General features: G+C 32.0%; 1 protein-coding gene across 1 annotated transcript; it reads right to left on the bottom strand.

Annotated features, from left to right (window-relative positions):
- Positions 1-212: 212 nt before the first annotated feature.
- Positions 213-15,339, bottom strand: LOC111709592 (myosin-2 heavy chain, non muscle). The gene is made up of 19 exons (XM_023483326.1): positions 15,334-15,339; positions 14,779-14,955; positions 14,510-14,619; positions 13,672-13,710; positions 13,353-13,400; positions 12,292-12,406; positions 9,620-9,721; positions 8,402-8,467; positions 8,088-8,195; positions 7,601-7,633; positions 6,541-6,611; positions 5,508-5,576; positions 5,330-5,456; positions 4,861-4,932; positions 4,645-4,724; positions 4,296-4,385; positions 3,893-3,954; positions 1,829-1,934; positions 213-1,069 (listed from the first exon to the last, which is right to left on the bottom strand). The coding sequence occupies exons 2-19, from the start codon at positions 14,914-14,916 to the stop codon at positions 994-996; spliced, it is 1,512 nt and encodes a 503-aa protein (XP_023339094.1). The 5' UTR covers positions 14,917-14,955; positions 15,334-15,339; the 3' UTR covers positions 213-993.
- Between the last annotated feature and the right edge of the window lie 3,436 nt (positions 15,340-18,775).

The following is an 18,775-nucleotide window of genomic DNA, read 5'->3' as shown; positions in this document are numbered from 1 at the left end:
CTCCTCTAATAGTTTAATTTTGGAAGGGAGGGAGAGGGGGCGGGGGGTTAACCCTTCCTCCATTAACCCTTCTTAAGTTATTAAAATATCCAAAGCCATCGTTAAAGGGACTTTCCACGAATTTTCAAGCGAACCCTCCATTTTAAAATCACAACATTATTCTCTTAAAGTTCATTAAACGTTTATGGAGGACAAATTAAAATAACAAAAAATAAAATATTGAATTTTATTTAATTTCAAATCACATTATATTATTTTATAAATAGAAACATAGAATTATTATAGAAATAGGAATAGAAGAATCATTATTTTGGTTAATTTTCCGATAAATGTATACGCTATATAGAGCAAATTAGTAAATATGGAGATACAAATGCAAAAATCAACATAGCAGATAAATGTAAAATCACATTTTTTACGGTTTTTGGACCTACTCGAATAGCTAATCAAAGAAAAGCATAATTAATTGTGAATCTTAAAGGATATTGATCTGAGAGCGTAGCATTACAGCATAATATATTAGGATTAATTCCAGATTTGTGAAATTTGAATAATTTTCTGAGTAAAAACGTTGAAAAACGTTTACGCAGACACATTTCTGGATTTAGTTTAAAAGGATTAGAGATTTATTTTTTTGGGGAACAAAATTCAATTAATTGTATAAAGGCCACTGAACTAGCTCAACTATCTCTTTGGTGCTTACTTGCTTAAATCTTGAATCACCGATTCAAAGTTCAATTAATACGCTGGTGAATCGTCCAAAAACTTTTCTTAAATCATAATATTTAATACACTGGATTTGGTTGTTGAGGATTAAAGATTTGATACCCCGGATTTGGCTGAGGAGGATTTGAGATTTGAAAGCCCAGATTTGGCTGGGAAGGATTAGAGATTTGAAAGCCCAGATTTGGCTGAGGAGGATCAGAGATTTGAAAGCCCAGATTTGGCTGAGGAGGATTAGAGATTTGAAAGCCCGGATTTGGCTGGGAAGGATTAGAGATTTGAAAGCCCGGATTTGGCTGTGGAAGATTGGAAGGATTGAACTTTGGTTTCATTCCTCTCCATGGTCCTGCAATATAGTATTAATCAATCAAACACTGTTATTAAAAAAAAAGTTAAATACCAAATCAAGAATTGTTTTAGTCCTAAAATTTACAGGTTAATTTTATCTTTGTATTTTCTCTTTTATATTTTATTATAAAATTTTAACACTGAGTTATTTTTCGACTTAAATCAGCCCAGAATTTTAGAATGCAAGGTTTCCGTTTAAGAATAAGACAAGTACAAGGAGATTTTAAAAGCTTAAACCCGAGTAAAACCCGGTCTTTGCATCTGCTTATCGACCAAAGTAAAGCTCAAGTCAAAACCTGGGTTTTGGATGGCCCAATGTTTAGTAAGAACCAACAATCTTGGGTTTTTTTCTCTTTAAGGCTCGAGTCTTCAGCAGCTGATCGTAAATTTCGTAAAATCTTTCATATTTGTACATTTAAAATCTCGGGAATTATTTGTGGTGTCAAATTTTGTTAATTATATAAAATAAACATACAATATAAATAATGTATCTACATAAAGTTTGAATTTTCGAAATTTACATCTCCTTGTATTATGATCATTTTATTCATAGTAATTTCTGAACTTGCAGAATTTCTAACTTTCATCTTCAATAGAAAATGATGAGGTAAAAAACCAAATATAGAGATTGTTTTGTGCACAGGTTTAAGAAAAAGATTTTTAATTCTAAATCTCTGGGTTTTATTGTAAAACATTTATTCTCAATCAACATGACATAATCAAAATTCAACACTGGATATATGTGTTCCACAGTTACCTGGTGCTAAATGATCTTCGTCCTGAAAGTTGACCGGCTGGTCCAGAGTTGCTGGCAATAGATCCCGAGGTTCCCATGCCGGTTAACCCAACACTTACCCGCCGTCCTCCAGCAGAAATAAATTAGAAATATAAATCTAGGCTTTATCTAGAAGTTCCTAACTTAAAAGGAGTGTAAGAGTAATCTAGTGACTCTTCTTGCAAAAATGATAATGCCGATTTACAACGGTACCCTTGAAACCTTTATCCTATCAAAAGTGTTGAAGAAATTGTCGTTTTTCTAGGTTTGTTTAAAAGTACTCAATTCTAAAAATTCATATATATTTTCCTGAAGTAGAAATGTGCGATTCAAGTTTGTAGAGAAACCACAACTGAAAATGTTCAATTTTCAAAATTTATACGTTGATATCTATTTCACACTTGACCAGAATAAGGCTTTAAGGGTACCGTTGTGAATTCGGCATTGCAATCATAGCATTGAGAGTAACTTCAAATTACGCCGACAGTTCCATTAAGATCAACCAGGGTGCTCTGAGGATCAGCCAACACCAGAAATCGTTTGTTCAGTACGATAATTTTCAAAATCGTTTGAACGAATTTGAAATGTTCGTTGTTTTTCGTTTTCATAATTTAATCTTTTTTTCTGAACGACACTATCGTTCATGAAAAATTTCGTTCGTTCACAAAATTCAATTGTTCTCAAAAACGATGTCAATCTCTAGTCAACTGATTGTTTCATGGATATTTTTTATTCTACAGTTGACCGCTAGGTTGTACTCGTAGCAAACAAGCCTTAGTCTTTCAGTAAATTATCGGGCAGCTTAGTCAATATCATTGGATCGACATAAAGTTAAGATTAGTTTTACATTTATTTTTAAGGGCGGATTTTATTTATCTAAGCTAGGTCTAAAGACTGTTCAACCATGCATTGGCTTTGTTGTAGTTCAACGACCTGGCTCAAATTCATTAAAATCGGTCCCCAGTCCGAATTTAATGAATTTGAGCTACGTCTCAAATCTGACAAAAAGCGGTTTCTATTGAGCAACGGCTTAATCTCGAAACATTGAATAAAATTTTGAGTGTAACCAACCATATTTGAGCTGCGTTTCAAATTTAAGCCGCGGCTCAAATTCTTTAAATTCGGCCTCTGTTTGATGGATTTATTGATGTTTAAACAGTTTAATCTAATAAGCTCATTTTTTGTTTGAGACCTGGCACCTCTGTTTCAGAAAATGTATGCAATTGTAATTTGTCGGAAAATATTTAAAGGTTGAAATGTTTAATACATTTGCTCAGAATATTATCTAATATTTTGGCAATCATTTGTAGAAGAAGAAAAAAATGATTTACTTTTGATATGTTTTATAGCCTTGAAGTATATATCCACTGAAACTAAACATAATATTTTCTAGATTACATTTATAGCAATCTGATACAGCACAGATATATCTTTATCTATTTATTATTTTAAAACCCAATACACATATATACATACACACATCCTAAATGTTCATTGTGTGCTATATTGCAACCTGATACAGCACAGATATATCTTTATCTATTTATTATTTTAAAACCCAAAACACATATATATACATACACACATCCTAAATGTTCATTGTGTGCTGTATTGCAATCTGATACAGCACAGATATATCTTTATCTATTTATTATTTTAAACCCCAATACACATATATACATACACACATCCTAAATGTTCATTGTGTGCTGTATTGCAATCCAATACATAGAAAGATCTTTAACTCTATATTATTTTGCTACCCAATCCATATATGTATATATAAACATCTCAAATGTTTATTCTATGTCGCTAAACAGTAAAAACCTATTTTTGTGATTATAAAGTATAAAATATTTATATTTTGTTAGATATCTTCATGAAGGTTTAGAATATCATTTACATATATTTATGTGGACCACATCTTTTGATATGCTAATACAGCGTACTTTGGAGGATTTATCATTAGGCTTATTTAGAACAATGATTGAACCCGATTGAACATAGTAAATCTATAAATGAAAAGATAAGATAAAAAAAGTATACCTTGAGATGAGGGTGGTCTAGAAGAGATTGGAGGGCGGGATGGCAGAGACGCTGGATTGATCCTAAGCCACAAAAATGTATGTTTAAATTGTGTCTTGCAAAAAAGAAACAATTGATCTCCCATTTTAAAGCCGAGGAACCCTGTAAGTAATGGTGTTGTTGAATAACTTGCAAATATTAAATATATATACATCCTTCTTTCTGAGGGTAAACTAAGAACCTCTAAAAGATGCCACTAATTGGGCCTGTAAAAATGTATTTCATCTTTTGGGCTTTTGCTGTGAACCTTACAGATATCTTATGAAAGTGTAATAAACTGTCAAAAATTGTTTGAGTAATTATAATAATGATATTGATATTGAATATGGATAAAAATAATGATGCTACTAATAACTCTGATTACCTGATCAATTTTGTAGTTTTATCATCTCCATTAGCACCAGAACTAGAACTAGAGCTAGAGCTTGAACTACCCCCACTGCTATGCCTAGACCTGAATGCAAATCACCGTATTCTCATTATGTCAAAAAAAAATTAGGAATTTGCAAGATACTCCTTTAATACAGAAATCAAAATCAAGTGCTATGCAAGTTGCAACTTTGAAATTTTCATATACCCGACTACAAAATGTGGGTTTTTAAGATGAAAACAATGGCAGATATTGAAAATATAATTATTTTGAGGTGAAAGGAGTAGGTGGGGGGAGGGGTTGAAAAATTCATGATAATGAAAGTAATAAGTTTATTTTTTACCTTCCTCCATGTTTCCAGTTAATCTTCCCTTGGTATTCAAGAGTTTTCCTGTATACCTCAATATCATCGCTCAAATCAACCTTAACATCAATAACATTATTCCATTGACTTTAACATTAATGGCCTCACTAAAATTAATATCAGATAATTGATTTAAACAAGTGTTTAAGTATATATATATATATATATATATAGATATATGAATAATGTCCAAACCTCGTTGTGCTTACAGCTCTGAATATTCTCCAGCAGTTCCCTTCGCTCTCTCTCAACCCTCTCAGTAACAGCCTGAACATTTAGAGTTTCAAGAACCAATTGGAGGTTAGGAAAATCTTATATAAGATGGATGAACAGAGAAAAGCAGTGAAAATAGCCTTTTCTAACTTAAGTACTATTTTCTTATTAATAGATGTCCTTCAAAATATTAGTTATGCAGACACACTATAGTTATGAAGCTATATCAAGCTAGAAACAAACTTTTTAAGAAAATCACCTGAAACTGTTTCTAAAGAACAGGGATTAATTTTTCAAGTTTTTCCAAAAAATATCTGATTGAACAATAATTAAATTTTTTAAGGATTAATCAAAATCTTTCTATTAAAGTGTATCAATGATGTTAGATGTGAATATATCATCAATCCTCATCATAATATATCCCCATAATGTTTCAAATATGTAGGCCTACCCTTTCATCCTGAATTCTCTGCTCCATCTCCAGATTAGACCTCTGAGCTTCTTCAAGTCTCCTTCTCATCTCATCCAGGGCAGCTCGCATACTTGCTGTTTCAGCCTGGCTCTCCTTCAATTCTTCCCTGATAAATCAATCAATCAATTTGATTTTATATTAGACAATATATCAATACACCAAAATAATCTTATCCAGGGCAGCTCGCATACTTGCTGTTTCAGCCTGGCTCTCCTTCAATTCTTCCCTGATAAATCAATCAATCAATTTGATTTTATATTAGACAATATATCAATACACCAATATACTCTTAACCAGGGCATTTCGCATACTTGCTGTTTCTGCCTGGCTCTCCTTCAATTCATTCCTAATCAATCAACTAATCAATCAATCAATCAAATCAATAAAGTCATTTAATTAAACTTTCTATCAATACACCAATATAATCTTGATCCGGATAGCTCGAATACTAGCAGTTTTTGACTGGATCTCCTTTAATCAATTTATCAATCAATAATACAATTGATAGAAATAGAATTGTTGAAATAAATGTCAAAGGGGTTTTTTCAAAGTTTTATCAAGATTGCACATTCTAATCTAAATATTAGGGGCTGATTCATTCGGACCACATTTGTTTTAGGTAAATTCAGATTTTCAATATGGTTTAACTGTGTATGCCAATATGTAAAGGCTGCACTGTAAACTCCGGTACATATTAAATACCATTACCGACTTTTCAGCAACTAATGTAAGGTGTTCAGTACACATAAACGGGCAAAACGGGACGACACACCAAATTAATCAGTGAAATCTAGTGAAATTCATGTGGCTGGTCCAGTACATGGCGTGGGTATGGTAAAATCTAAAATCAATATTTTCAACTGATATTATCAATTAAAAAATATAGAACTAGAAATGTTGTGATCTCTTTATGAAACTTTACAATATATTAAATGAGCTAATTGAAACCATCCAACCGTTAGATATTATATCAATTTTGTTCATTACACTAGCTCAATTGTTGCTTCAGACCTAATATCTTAAATTTGCTTTCAACATGACGAAAAAAATTAAACTAGAATAATTAAGATACACAGGACCAAAGAAAAGATCTCTACTGAACCTTGTAAATGGTTGCTTGTATATTGACTTGAGTATAAACTTTCACCGCTGAATGAGCATGCGTAAATGAGAGTTGCGTGAGTTCTAACCTGTACTCTTCTTCTCTCCTTCTCCTTGATACATCTCCTTCTTTTATCAGCTCCTCCAGCAAAGTTCGCAGCTACAAACAATTATTTTTATTTGTATTTGGTACCCAAAAACAAGGCAACCTGTTGAAATGTTTTGACTTTTAATATTTTGGCAAGTTTTTCAGGATAATTTTTTACATGTTCCATTGTAAGCACACAGGGTTTTGATTTAATTTTTCTCATATTTCTTGAATTTATTGCATCGGTTTCAGTGTAATTGTCTTTTTTATATTGTAATTCTTTAGGGTATAAGCTGAAATAGTACATTTGATCAGAAAAAACTTGGTCTGTTTCTTCAAATCTTTTAGCTTCTTGGACTTTATAACGGCTTCACAGAATACTGTTCCATAAAAAAGGTTTCAACATTTTAACACTTTATTCTGTAAAACCTTTTTTAAGTATATGCTAAACTTGTCTCCTAGGAAGAAATCTAAGGAAAAAACTAATCCTTTCCTTGCTAAAACTTGCATAATGCGAGAAAACTAAATGTTAGGATTAAATGATTTAGAAATTTGTTAAAGATTTTTATGAAACCATTTAGAAGTCCAAAAAACTTAAAAGCTTAAAAAATGCAATAATTTATTGTCTGCAGACCATCACTGGTTGTAGGTTTTTGTCGACAAAATTTGGTTTTTCTTGTCATCCAGGCTATTATTGTACCAACAAAGGTTTTTACTGCAGTTTAACCTTAAATATAAAATACATCGAAAGAATTCTCATCAAATGTCGTATTCTTCACTTTCTGATAATGGAATGTTGCAGATATTTAGTTTTTTTAATTAAATAATTATAAGGAGCTCTTTAAAACTGTTCCCGCATATTTATGGCTATTTATTTATTTTCGCAAATACTGAGATTTACGGAAAATTGTATAAAATCCGTTGAAAAAGAGTCAAGACGACATTTGATAAATGTTTCCGATGTATAGCTCATTTAGGATTTAGCTGTAATTCATTATTTATATTCAAACCTAACCTAACCTACCTGGCAAAACGTAAAAAAATAAGAATAATCAACATACCGTTTCATTGCAGAAGGGCGTAGTGCTAACATCCTGACAATACTTGATTGTTAATTTTGTAAAGACTTTTTCATTTTTTCATTTTTTCATAGAAATTTTCATGATTGATTGTCTTGAATTTTAAAACTAATAAAAATGGCAAACTTCAAAAAAAATGTCCACATCTTTGTTGCATCTATATCCCCTTTCCTCGCATAAAATTATTCATGTGTTTTTTGACAAATTCTTGCAATAAATCAAATTTTTCTTGTTTTCAAGTTTTTCAAAGTTTGTGTGTGTAACCAGTAAAATGTCATCAATCAAATTGTTGAAAATTCAAAACAAAAATATTTAGAGAAATATTCTCTCCCCCTTCCCCCTGCTCCCCCAACCCTAAAACTAAGAAAGTCCTTATTCCAAATGGTTAAATCAGATGAAAGGATTTGCCAAGAAATACCATTGTTTCCACACATTTATTGTTGTTCTTGTTATTTTTATCAATATATTCCTGTGTATTAAGTTGTTGAATAACAACACTATAAAGTTCTTGAAGGTCAGCTTCTGCCCAGTCTGGCGTATCATAGCTTCCGGTCACGTGACCGCACTCCTCAACCACCTCAACAGCACAGGTTGTAAACACACATTAAACCCAATTCTCTTCACTGACGCAAAAAGGCGTCAGAAAACTTCTGTATGACTGTGCGCTTTAAACATTAAAACATCCTTGTTCTAAAGTTTATTTTTAGATATTTTAGATAAAAAAAAATACTTTTTTTAAAAACGACATTTTTTATACTGAAAGTTTATATTTGAATGACTTACCCTGGTGAGTATTTCCTCTCTTGTAGTTTCCCTCTCCATATTCAGATTTTCTTGAACCAGACATTTCTGAAATATTTTTTTCAGACGTTAAGAGACTGTGCACGGGCAGCCGTGGTACATTTGAATTTCCGAGCCGGGTCAACATTTCCGGTCCCAGTTTGTGCTGTATCGCCCGGTAAATTAAGCAGAAACTTAATAGGACTAGCCCATGACTAGCCGGTGCAACAAGGTTGACGCTGTCAGACTTTAGGTTGAATTTACTTAAAGGGTCAGAGCTAGGTGCGTGTGTGGAATTTATTTCAACTGAATCTCCATTTGTGTATCTGGCATGTAAGATTCACAGTTGTGTAATTAAAACCTGAATGAAGGAGTTATCCTTATTTTATTTAGTTTCAATTTAATAACAGACGTGTCTTTTATCATTGCATGTTACGTATGTGGCATTGTACGTATGTGTTACATTTTGAGCTCGAGTTTCCTACCACTGAGAACAAAATTTAAGACAGAATATCGTTATAAAAACCAGTTTTGAAACCCAGGTTTCACGAATGGGGTTAGGCAGTTTTGTAGATATATATATTTTTGTAATGAAATATTATATAATTTAGTTTCTTCATATTCTCCTTTTTTCGAATCTCTCAAATTAAAATCTACTTAAATGTTAAGTAAATGAAATGAAAACTCGGGAGTTTCATTCACAATACTCTTTTAAATTTCGGGAGTCTTATAGTTCTAAAATGAGGATACAATTCCTCAAGAACCTTGATCAGATATATAGGTTTAAAGGCCGGTAAAGTTGTGAATCAGACAGGCCCCTCACAGATGTATATAATTATATATGATCATATTAAACAAATGGATTCCCAAGGGATGATTTTATCAAAACTCGTCTCTAATCTATATTTTTGTTAGAGAAGGGTCTATCAATCTTTGAAAATTTAAAACATTTTTTGTTATTCTCTTTCCCTTACATCTTTTTGGAAAAACAAAACTTTAGACCACTGTAATCTTGCTAGGCAAAATTTGTTACATAACACATCCTGGGTCGACTCTACACTGAGTAGCCAGACTGGACGGTACAACTGAATGCAAATATACAGACAGGGCATGTTGCACCAGCTTGGATCATGCAACTGTTAGATTAGGGTGAGACTACATCAATTCATTTTAAATATTTGAAAAAGAAAAAGAGCAAAAAAGCTTTTGATTTAAAGTAACCTGATTCAATTTAGAATTCTCCTCCTGTGCAGAATACAATAGATCCTGAAGCTGGTTTCTCTCTCGTGCTACCTTCTCCAGGTCTTCCTCTAACCTTCTCACCTAAATATGGATTAAATGGTATACTGGAGCTTGTTTCTCTTCCGTTCTAGAGGTATAGGCTTACGTTTTACACTAAACATGGATTAAACTAGATATATGGAGCTGGGTTCTCTCTCGTGCTAACTTCTCCAGGTCTTCCTCTAACCTTCTCACCTAAATATGGATTAAATGGTATACTGGAGCTTGTTTCTCTTCCGTCCTATAGAGGTATAGGCTTTTTATCAGGTCCCAGTTTCTCCAGGTTCTCGGCTAAACATGGATTAAACTAGATACTAGAGCTGTATTCTCTAAACTCTCCAGATTCTCCTAAAAACTTTCCATAAGATGCCTAATATAATCGTACTGCGCCAATGTTTAAGAAAAAAGCTTGTCAGTTTATTAAAAATATGAATTTTCTTTTTAAAACATGTTTCCAATCCATATTCAATTTTGAAAAATGTAATTTTTAGGCTTGTTGCCTGAGCATTTTCAAATGTTTGGGCTCTCTCAGTGGCCGCACCCAATCCTGACTACACAAAAAAAATTGCAGAAAAACAATATAAATAAAACAAAATTCGAAAAGTTTCCTTGGGGATTCTTTGACAAATGAGACCACACTTTTCAGAATTGAAGTTTTCATATTTTAGAGGAAAATAAGTTTGACTAAAAATACTTATTTAATCATAATAAAAGAAGTTTACATCATAATGTTCAAGATTGAAGGAACAGATTACAATGAAAGTGGCGGGGATATGGGGATAATGAGGGAATGAGGGGGGTGGGAAAGGAGGGGCAGGGGGAGAGGAATAAGAGGAATGTGTGGAAAATGAGGGAGGGGGGAATGAGGGAGGGAAAATAAAGGGGAATGAGGGGAGGGGAAGAAAAATAATTTTTAAAATTGTGATTTGCAATATGTAATATGCAGGCTGCAAAATATCAAGAATTTTTCAAAAAGCTAGAAAAAATCTAATCCCAATGAATGTACACGACTCACACGACCAATTAGCAAACATCTGTATTCAGGGATATTTAAGGATCCTTTGGATACGAAATACAAAATCTTCAAAAACTTAATTCATAAATGTTATATTTTATGTTAAAAATTGGAGTATTTCTTTAATAAAAGTTGTACAACTTAACACCCGAACGGGTATTATATGCAACAAGTGGCCGTTAGATGGCAGTAAAAAGCCTTTCATGAATCTGTAACCGGGACACTTCAGGCCTCCTTACCCTATCCAGGTAGAGCTTAAGCGGATTCTGGTTAGTCTGTGTTCACAACACAACATTTCTTACTTCAGCTAGGTAATTTAAATTGTAGTCTGGTTAGTCTGTGTTCACAACACACCATTTCTTACTTCAGCTAAGGGATTTAGATGTATTGGGTTGAATGATTGGTTTTTAACATTTTAGGTATTTTGGTTCCACAGGTTCCACAGATATCTAAGACGTCTACCTATCGTTTTTTACAAAATTGCATATGTTCTTTAAGTTTGTTTTTATTAAATTGTGCCAAAATTTTCACACGAGCATGAATGAAATATAACTTAAAATGACTGAAATATAACTTAAATGACTGAAATATAACTTAAATTGACTGAAACATAACTTAAATGACTGAAATATAACTTAAAATGACTGAAATATAACTTAAAATGACTGAAATATAACTAACTTAAAATGACTGAAATATAACTAACTTAAAATGACTGAAATATAACTTAAAATGACTGACATATAACTTAAAATGACTGAAATATAACTTAAAATTACTAAAATATAACTTAATATGACTGAAAAATATAACTTAAAATGACTGAAATATAATTTAAGATGACTGAAATATAACTTAAAATGACTGAAATATAACTAACTTAAAATGACTGAAATATGAATTAAAATGACTGAAGTATAACTTAAAATGACTGAAATATAACTTAAAATGACTGAAATATAACTTAAAATGACTGAAAAATAACTTTAAATGACTGTAATATAACTTTAAATGACTAAAATATAACTTAAAATGACTGAAATATAACTTTAAATGACTGAAATATAACTTAAAATGACTGAAATATAACTTTAAATAACTGAAATATAACTTAAAATGCTAACTTATATGGATAATGATAAAACATTGGTCAAATAGTTTGCTAATATCTTTTGTTAGAGTGAATATCTGGACAATATGATAAAAGCCAACTTATTCAAAAAATGTAATTTTAAAACATTCTTGTTTAGTCTCTGCCCTTGAATTATCCTTAAAGAGACTGTGTACGCGTAATTTAAAGTGAACTTTTACATAAAGAGGGGAATTTCCAATTCCCAATTGACACCTACATCTAATTAATAATTTGGAAACTTGAAAGTTCTTCCAAATTCCCCATTATTTTTAAGGCATATGTTGAGAAACTACAATTGAACACATTCAATTTTGAAAAAACAAAAACATGGATATATAATTCATACTTGATCAGACGTCCAAAGCTTTCAAGGGTACCCTTGTGAATAGAACATGTCATTCTATCACTGGAGGGTCCCTTACCCGCACAGTCCCTTTAAATGGTTAAATTTCAAAGATTTCAAACCTGGTCTTCAAGAGCATGAATCCTTCGAGCCTCAGATTTGAGGTCGAGATTAGAAGCCTCGAGGTCACGTATCTTCTCCCTGTATTTGTCCTCCTGTTCACTAAACCTCTCAATCCTAGATAATAAAAAGTTTCTAGAGACAAAAGATCGTCTTCCTTGCAGAAAAAGAAATGCGGGAAGCAATTTTTAAACATAAATCTACAAAACTCAGCATTTCCCAGCTCTTATTAACAATAACATGTAAAGTTGCGCTCTCAAAATACATATTTAAAGATAATAATTATAAACCTGTCTTAAGATTTTTTTAAAAACTAATAATGTTTACTTTATCCATAGATTAATTAAAATAACATATAGGAAACTAGATGTCGTCTTTTAAAGATTTAAGGGTTTTTCGTTCACTATAACCCTGAGGCAGAGGCCCAAAGAAGTTACGCATGGCATGCACGTCTCCTTTGCGTTTGCCTCGGGGTTAATGTGAACGAAAATCCCATACGTCTTGAAAAGACGACATTTAGTATCCTATCATTTTAACAAATCTAGGACTTTATCATTCTTACTCACTTCATAGTTAATTTTATTATGATCGTGCTATATGTTAAATTACTACTGTACAAAATAGCACGTGTTGGTTTCCGGATTTGCTACAATTTATTTTGGATATTTACAAAATATTTTTTAACATAAATAAAAATAAAATTAAAATTAACTTTATATTTTTGTTTCTGCTGTCATAAAAAGCTTATTTTATCTAGAAATAGCCATTGCAATAAGGCAAGTACACATGTGTTTCATAAAATTACCATAACACTATTGGCACGATGTTCTTAAAGTTTTTGGACTTAAAATTTCTCTGTTTCTCGAAGGTTCTCGCCTTTTAGTTTATATTTTGTCTAAAAGAGTTGAACCTTCTCGGTAAAAAGAAAAGAGATTAAGTATGACAGTTTGAGCTGTCCCATACTTCTTGTTGGTGCACGTTAACATTCTGACTGAATAGAAATTCAGATTTAATTGAAACAAAAATAATATGATAAATTTGATAGAAAAATATTCTGACTTACATTTGTTCTTCGATGTTTTTCATAGTTTCTTTCCTCGAAGAAACGGATCTGAATAATATAAAAGATCATGAAAGAATATATAATTTAAGAAATTATAATACAAAAAATATTTTCTGGAGAAACTTTACTGATTTTAAAAGTTATTTTTAACAACTGTTATCTGTTTTATCGACGAAAAATTGAAAAAATATGTATTTTAAATGATTATTTAAAAAAATGATAACCAACAGTAATGCATATCATTAAATAAAATCTTTATTTTTTATTAACAGAAAAGTGTTCACATTTGAAAAAATTGATTTTTTAAAATTGGTTTTACCTCTGAATCTCCTCTTTGATAATACTAATCTCAGATTTCCTGTAAAGTAAGACGACATTATGAAAACCATCAGAAAATTTTCAAAAGAATTAAGGCTTTGCCTCAACCCCAAATTTTCTGATCCCTGTATCTTTGCAACCTGCAGGTGTAATCCTTTGATATTTAAAACTTGGAGTTTTTTAATCTAAAAGAATCCACAGCTTGAAATATCTAAGGCCTACGACATCGGGTTGCAAAGATAATGAAATTTGAAGATCAGATATTCAGATTTTTACAATAATGTTTCAAATTGCTAAATTATCCCTTCAATATCATGTGTAGCTAAAACAATCCAATTAACTAACCTCTGGTGTGGAAAAATACAATCCCTAAATCCTCTAGTTTAGATAAATAGAATCCCTTTAATCTCTGGTTTAGATAAATACAATCCCTTTAACCTCTGGTTTAGATAAATGCAATTCCTTTATCCTCCAGTTTAGATAAATACAATCCCATTACCCTCTGGTGTGGATAAATACAATCCCTTGAACCTCTGGTTTAGATAAATACAATCCCTAAATCCTCTAGTTTAGATAAATAGAATTCCTTAACCTCTGGTGTGGATAAATACAATCCCATTAACCTCTGGTTTAGATAAATACAATCCCTTTAACCTCTGGTGTGGATAAATACAATCCCATTAACCTCTGGTTTAGATAAATACAATCCCTTTAACCTCTAGTTTAGATACATACAATCCCATTAACCTCTGGTGTGGTCAAATACAATCCCTTTATTCTCTGGTTTAGATAAATACATCCCTTTATCCTCTAGTTTAGAAAAATAAAATCCCTTTAACCTCTGGTTGAGCTGATCAACCAGCTTCTTGATCTGTGAGTTCTTGTCCATGATGAGCTCAATATGCTGCTTGTTCAGATCCTTAAGCATCTCCTTCTCCTTCAGGCGCATCTACCAGAACAGGAAGGTTTTCATGGGGGACAGATGAAAGAATATGGAAGACATTTTCAGATGTAGTTTATATTTTATTTTAGATTTGCTCTTTGTGGTATACAAGAAATGGTGTATAAGCTAAATCTATCAATAATTCTTTAAGAAACTAAAATTTACCTGAGAATGATCACACCAGCATTCGGTTTTAGATTTCTCCATCATTTTAGTTTTTGTGGATTCCGACATTTTAGTTTTTGAAGAGTCGGCCATTTTGGTTTTGGAAGATTCCGCCATTTTCATTTTAATGGATTCCATTATGCTTGTCTTCTTCTTCTTACTAGTTGAGAGATTATCCTCAAAAGAAATTAACTAATACACAATTATTTGACATAATACTTTGTAGTTTTTCCGTTGAAATTTGAAAATTATTGAGATTTTGATTTAGTCTTTAACTTGAGTTTTGAATAAATATGAGATAATACTAGTATATACCTCGAGATTTTAATATATATGAGATATTACTAGTATATACCTTGAGATTTGAATATATAAGAGATAATACCAGTATATACCTTGAGATTTGAATATATATGAGATAATACTGGTATATACCTTGAAATTTGAATATATATGAGATAATACTGGTATATACCTTGAAATTTGAATATATATGAGATAATACTAGTATAGACCTTGAGATTTGAATATATATGAGATAATACTAGTATATACCTTGAGATTTGAATATATATGAGATAATACTAGTATAGACCTTGAGATTTGAATATATATGAGATAATACTAGTATATACCTTGAGATTTGAATATATATGAGATAATGCTGGTATATACCTTGAAATTTAAATATATATATGAGATAATACTAGTATATACCTTGAGACTTGAATATATATAGGATAATACTAGTATATACCTTGAGATTTGAATACGTATGAAATAATACTAGTATATACCTTGAGATTTGAATATATATGAGATAATACTAGTATATACCTTGAGATTTGAATATATATGAGATAATACTAGTTTTCTCTCCTGCTCTGTGCCTCCCTCAACAGTTATCCGCCTTCTTCTGTAGGTTCTTTTAGTGTCCAGCCTGTAGAACAGGACAAGATAGAAGAAGAAGAGGACAAGATATAAGAAGAACAGGACAAGATATGAGAAGGAGATGACAAGATATGAGAAGAAGAGGACAAGATATGAGAAGGAGAGGACAAGATATAAGAAGAAGAGGACAAGATATGAGAGGATGAGAACAAGATATAAGAAGAAGAGGACAAGATATAAGAAGAAGAGGACAAGATATGAGAAGAAGAGGACAAGATATGAAAAGAAAAGGACAAGATATGAGCTGTAGAGGACAAGGTATTTATAAGAAGAGGAGAAAATATGAGAAGAAGAGGAGAAGATATAAAAAGAAGAGGACAAGATATGAGAAGAAGAGGACAAGGTATAATAAGAAGAGGACAAGATATAAGAAGAAGAGGACAATTAATAAAAAGAAAAGGACAAGTTGTATAAAGAAGAGATATATAATGAAGAGATCAAGATTACAGAAGAAAAGGACAAGATATATAAAGAAGTAATATAAGAAGAAGAAGACAAGCTACAAAAAGAAAAAGACAAGATGTGTAAAGAAGAGATAAAAGAAGAAGAGGACAAGAGGAAATAATAAAAAGACAAGAGTTAACTAAAAGATAAGATGTTAGATATTAAGATTAGAGAAGAGAAGGAAGAATGGAAAGACGGGTTAACAATACAAAAAAGAGCCAAAAAGGTAACATTTAAAAACTATTTTGGTTATTTCAAGAGAATAAGAATCTATGTATTTATCAGTACCTACTTGAGACCTGAGAGAACTGCGAATGTCAGGTTTAAGTTTACTCCGGGTAGGCTCGGAGATACAAGATAACAGATCTATGAATCAGTTTCCTCTGGTATCTTTCAACCCACTCGCTTACTCATATCCGGGCACAGTTCTTTAAACTTAGATAAACAATTGTACACACATACAAGATAAACATTAAACATGTTTCCCAATGTCCAGATTTACTAGATAAACACGTGTACCAATCTTCACATTTATTAGATAAACACGTGTCCCAATGTCCAGATTTACTAGATAATCAAGTGTCCTTATGTCCAGATTCTTCGGATAAACATGTGTCCCAATGTTCATATTTACTGGATAAACATGTGTCCCAATATCTAGATTTACTAGATAATCAGGTGTCCCTATGTCCAGATGCTATAGATAAACATGTGTCCCAGTATTCAGATTCTTTAAATAATCAAGTGTCCCACTGTCCAGATTTTACAAATAAACAAATATTCTATAGATAAACAAATGTCCCAGTATCCAGATTCTCTAGATAAACATGTTTCCCAGTATCTAGATACTCTAGACAAAAATGTGTCCAAGTACAAATATTCTCTAGATAAATATATGTCCCAATATCCAGATTTTCTAGATTAACATGTGTCCCAGAATAAATATTCTATAGATAAACAAATGTCCCAGTATCCAGATTCTCTAGATAAACATGTGTCCCAGTATCCATATTCTATAGATAAACATGTGTCCCAGTATCTAGATTCTCTAGATAAACATGTGTCCCAGCATAAATATTCTCTCGATAAACGTATGTCCCAGAATCCAGATTCTCTAGATAAACATGTGTCCTTGTATCCAGATTATTTAGATAAACATATGTACCAGTATACAGATTCTCTAAATAGACATGTGTCCCAATATAAATATTCTCTAGCTAAACATGTGTCCCAGTTTACAGATTCTTTAGTTAACATGTGTCACATCCAGTAGCTAGATTCTCTAGATAAACACGTGTCCCAGTATAAATATTCTCTTGATAAACACGTGCCCCAGTATCTAGATTCTATTATAAACATATGTCCCAGTATTCAGATTCTATAGATAAACATATGTCCCATTATCCAGATTCTCTAGATAAACATGTATCGCAGCATAAATATTCTCTCGATAAACGTATGTCCCAGAATCCAGATTCTCTAGATAAACATGTGTCCTTGTGTCCAGATTATTTAGATAAACATGTGTCCCAGTATACAAATTCTCTAAATAGACACGTGTGCCAGTATAAATATTCTCTAGATAAACATGTGTCCCAGTTTACAGATTCTTTAGATAAACATGTGTCACATCCAGTAGCTAGATTCTCTAGTTAAACACGTTTCCCATTATAAATATTATCTTGATAAACACGTGTACCAGTATTTAGATTCTATGGTAAACATATGTCCCAGTATTCAGATTCTATAGATAAATATATGTCCCAGTACCCAGATTCTCTAGATAAACACATGTCCCAGTATTCAGATTCTATAGATAAACACTGTGTCTCAGTATACAGATCCACTGGATAAACACGTGTCTCAGTATAACTTTTCTCTAGATAAACATGTGTCCCAGTATACAGATTCTATAGATAAACCTAAGTCACAGCCAGTATTTAGATTCTCTAGATAAACACGTGTCCCAGTATTCAGATTCTATGGATAAACACGTGTCCCAGTATCCAGATTCTCTAGATAAACACGTGTCCCAGTATCCAGATTCTCTAGATAAACATGTGCCCCAGTATTCAGATTCTATAGATAAACATGTGTCCCAATGTCCAAATTAGAGAAGCGTGTGACAAGAAAAAAAGAAATTTATTTATAATTTCTCTATTGCGTCTATATAATTCATGAAGTACGTTGCATAACTTTCGTATTGAGGAAGGAAAAGTTCAGTTCTAAGGCAGTCATTTGACAGTACGCTCACGCCCCCCCCCCCCCATGGAAAGGGAGGGGCTCATGTATAGGCAGATGACCCTACTGCCTTAGAGCTGAACTTCGTTTACTAGGAATGTTATGCAACGTACTTTATGAAGTATGTCGTGTACTGCATGGGAACTTCATTATAGAAAAATAAATCATCCTGCGAGGAAGTTAAACCGCCTTTTTAGTCAGAGATCCTTACAAAGAAGTTTGCTTCTGACGACGGCGGAAATACAGAGCAAATAGATTATCAAGTACAATAGGTGGCAACAGAGAAATGGACCAATTATACAAGACGTCTCAAGTGTCAAATATATCAAGGAAAACGAAATTTCTCACATTAGTTGACATG

This window comes from Eurytemora carolleeae, unplaced genomic scaffold, assembly GCF_000591075.1.
Source record: "Eurytemora carolleeae unplaced genomic scaffold, Eaff_2.0 scaffold985, whole genome shotgun sequence".
NCBI classification, from domain to species: domain Eukaryota; kingdom Metazoa; phylum Arthropoda; class Copepoda; order Calanoida; family Temoridae; genus Eurytemora; species Eurytemora carolleeae.
This window is presented reverse-complemented; position numbering and strand designations above follow the sequence as displayed.

What these genes read in the sequence shown, in the direction of transcription:
- LOC111709592 (XM_023483326.1), bottom strand. Translation starts at nt 14,916, where the DNA reads ATGGAATCCATTAAAATGAAAATGGCGGAATCTTCCAAAACCAAAATG. An exon ending in AGAGCTGTAAGCACAACGAG is followed by an intron (nt 4,725 to 4,860) that starts GTTTGGACATTA and finishes ATTGATGTTAAG; the next exon opens with GTTGATTTGAGCGATGATAT. An exon ending in TAGACCACCCTCATCTCAAG is followed by an intron (nt 1,935 to 3,892) that starts GTATACTTTTTT and finishes TTTCTGCTGGAG; the next exon opens with GACGGCGGGTAAGTGTTGGG.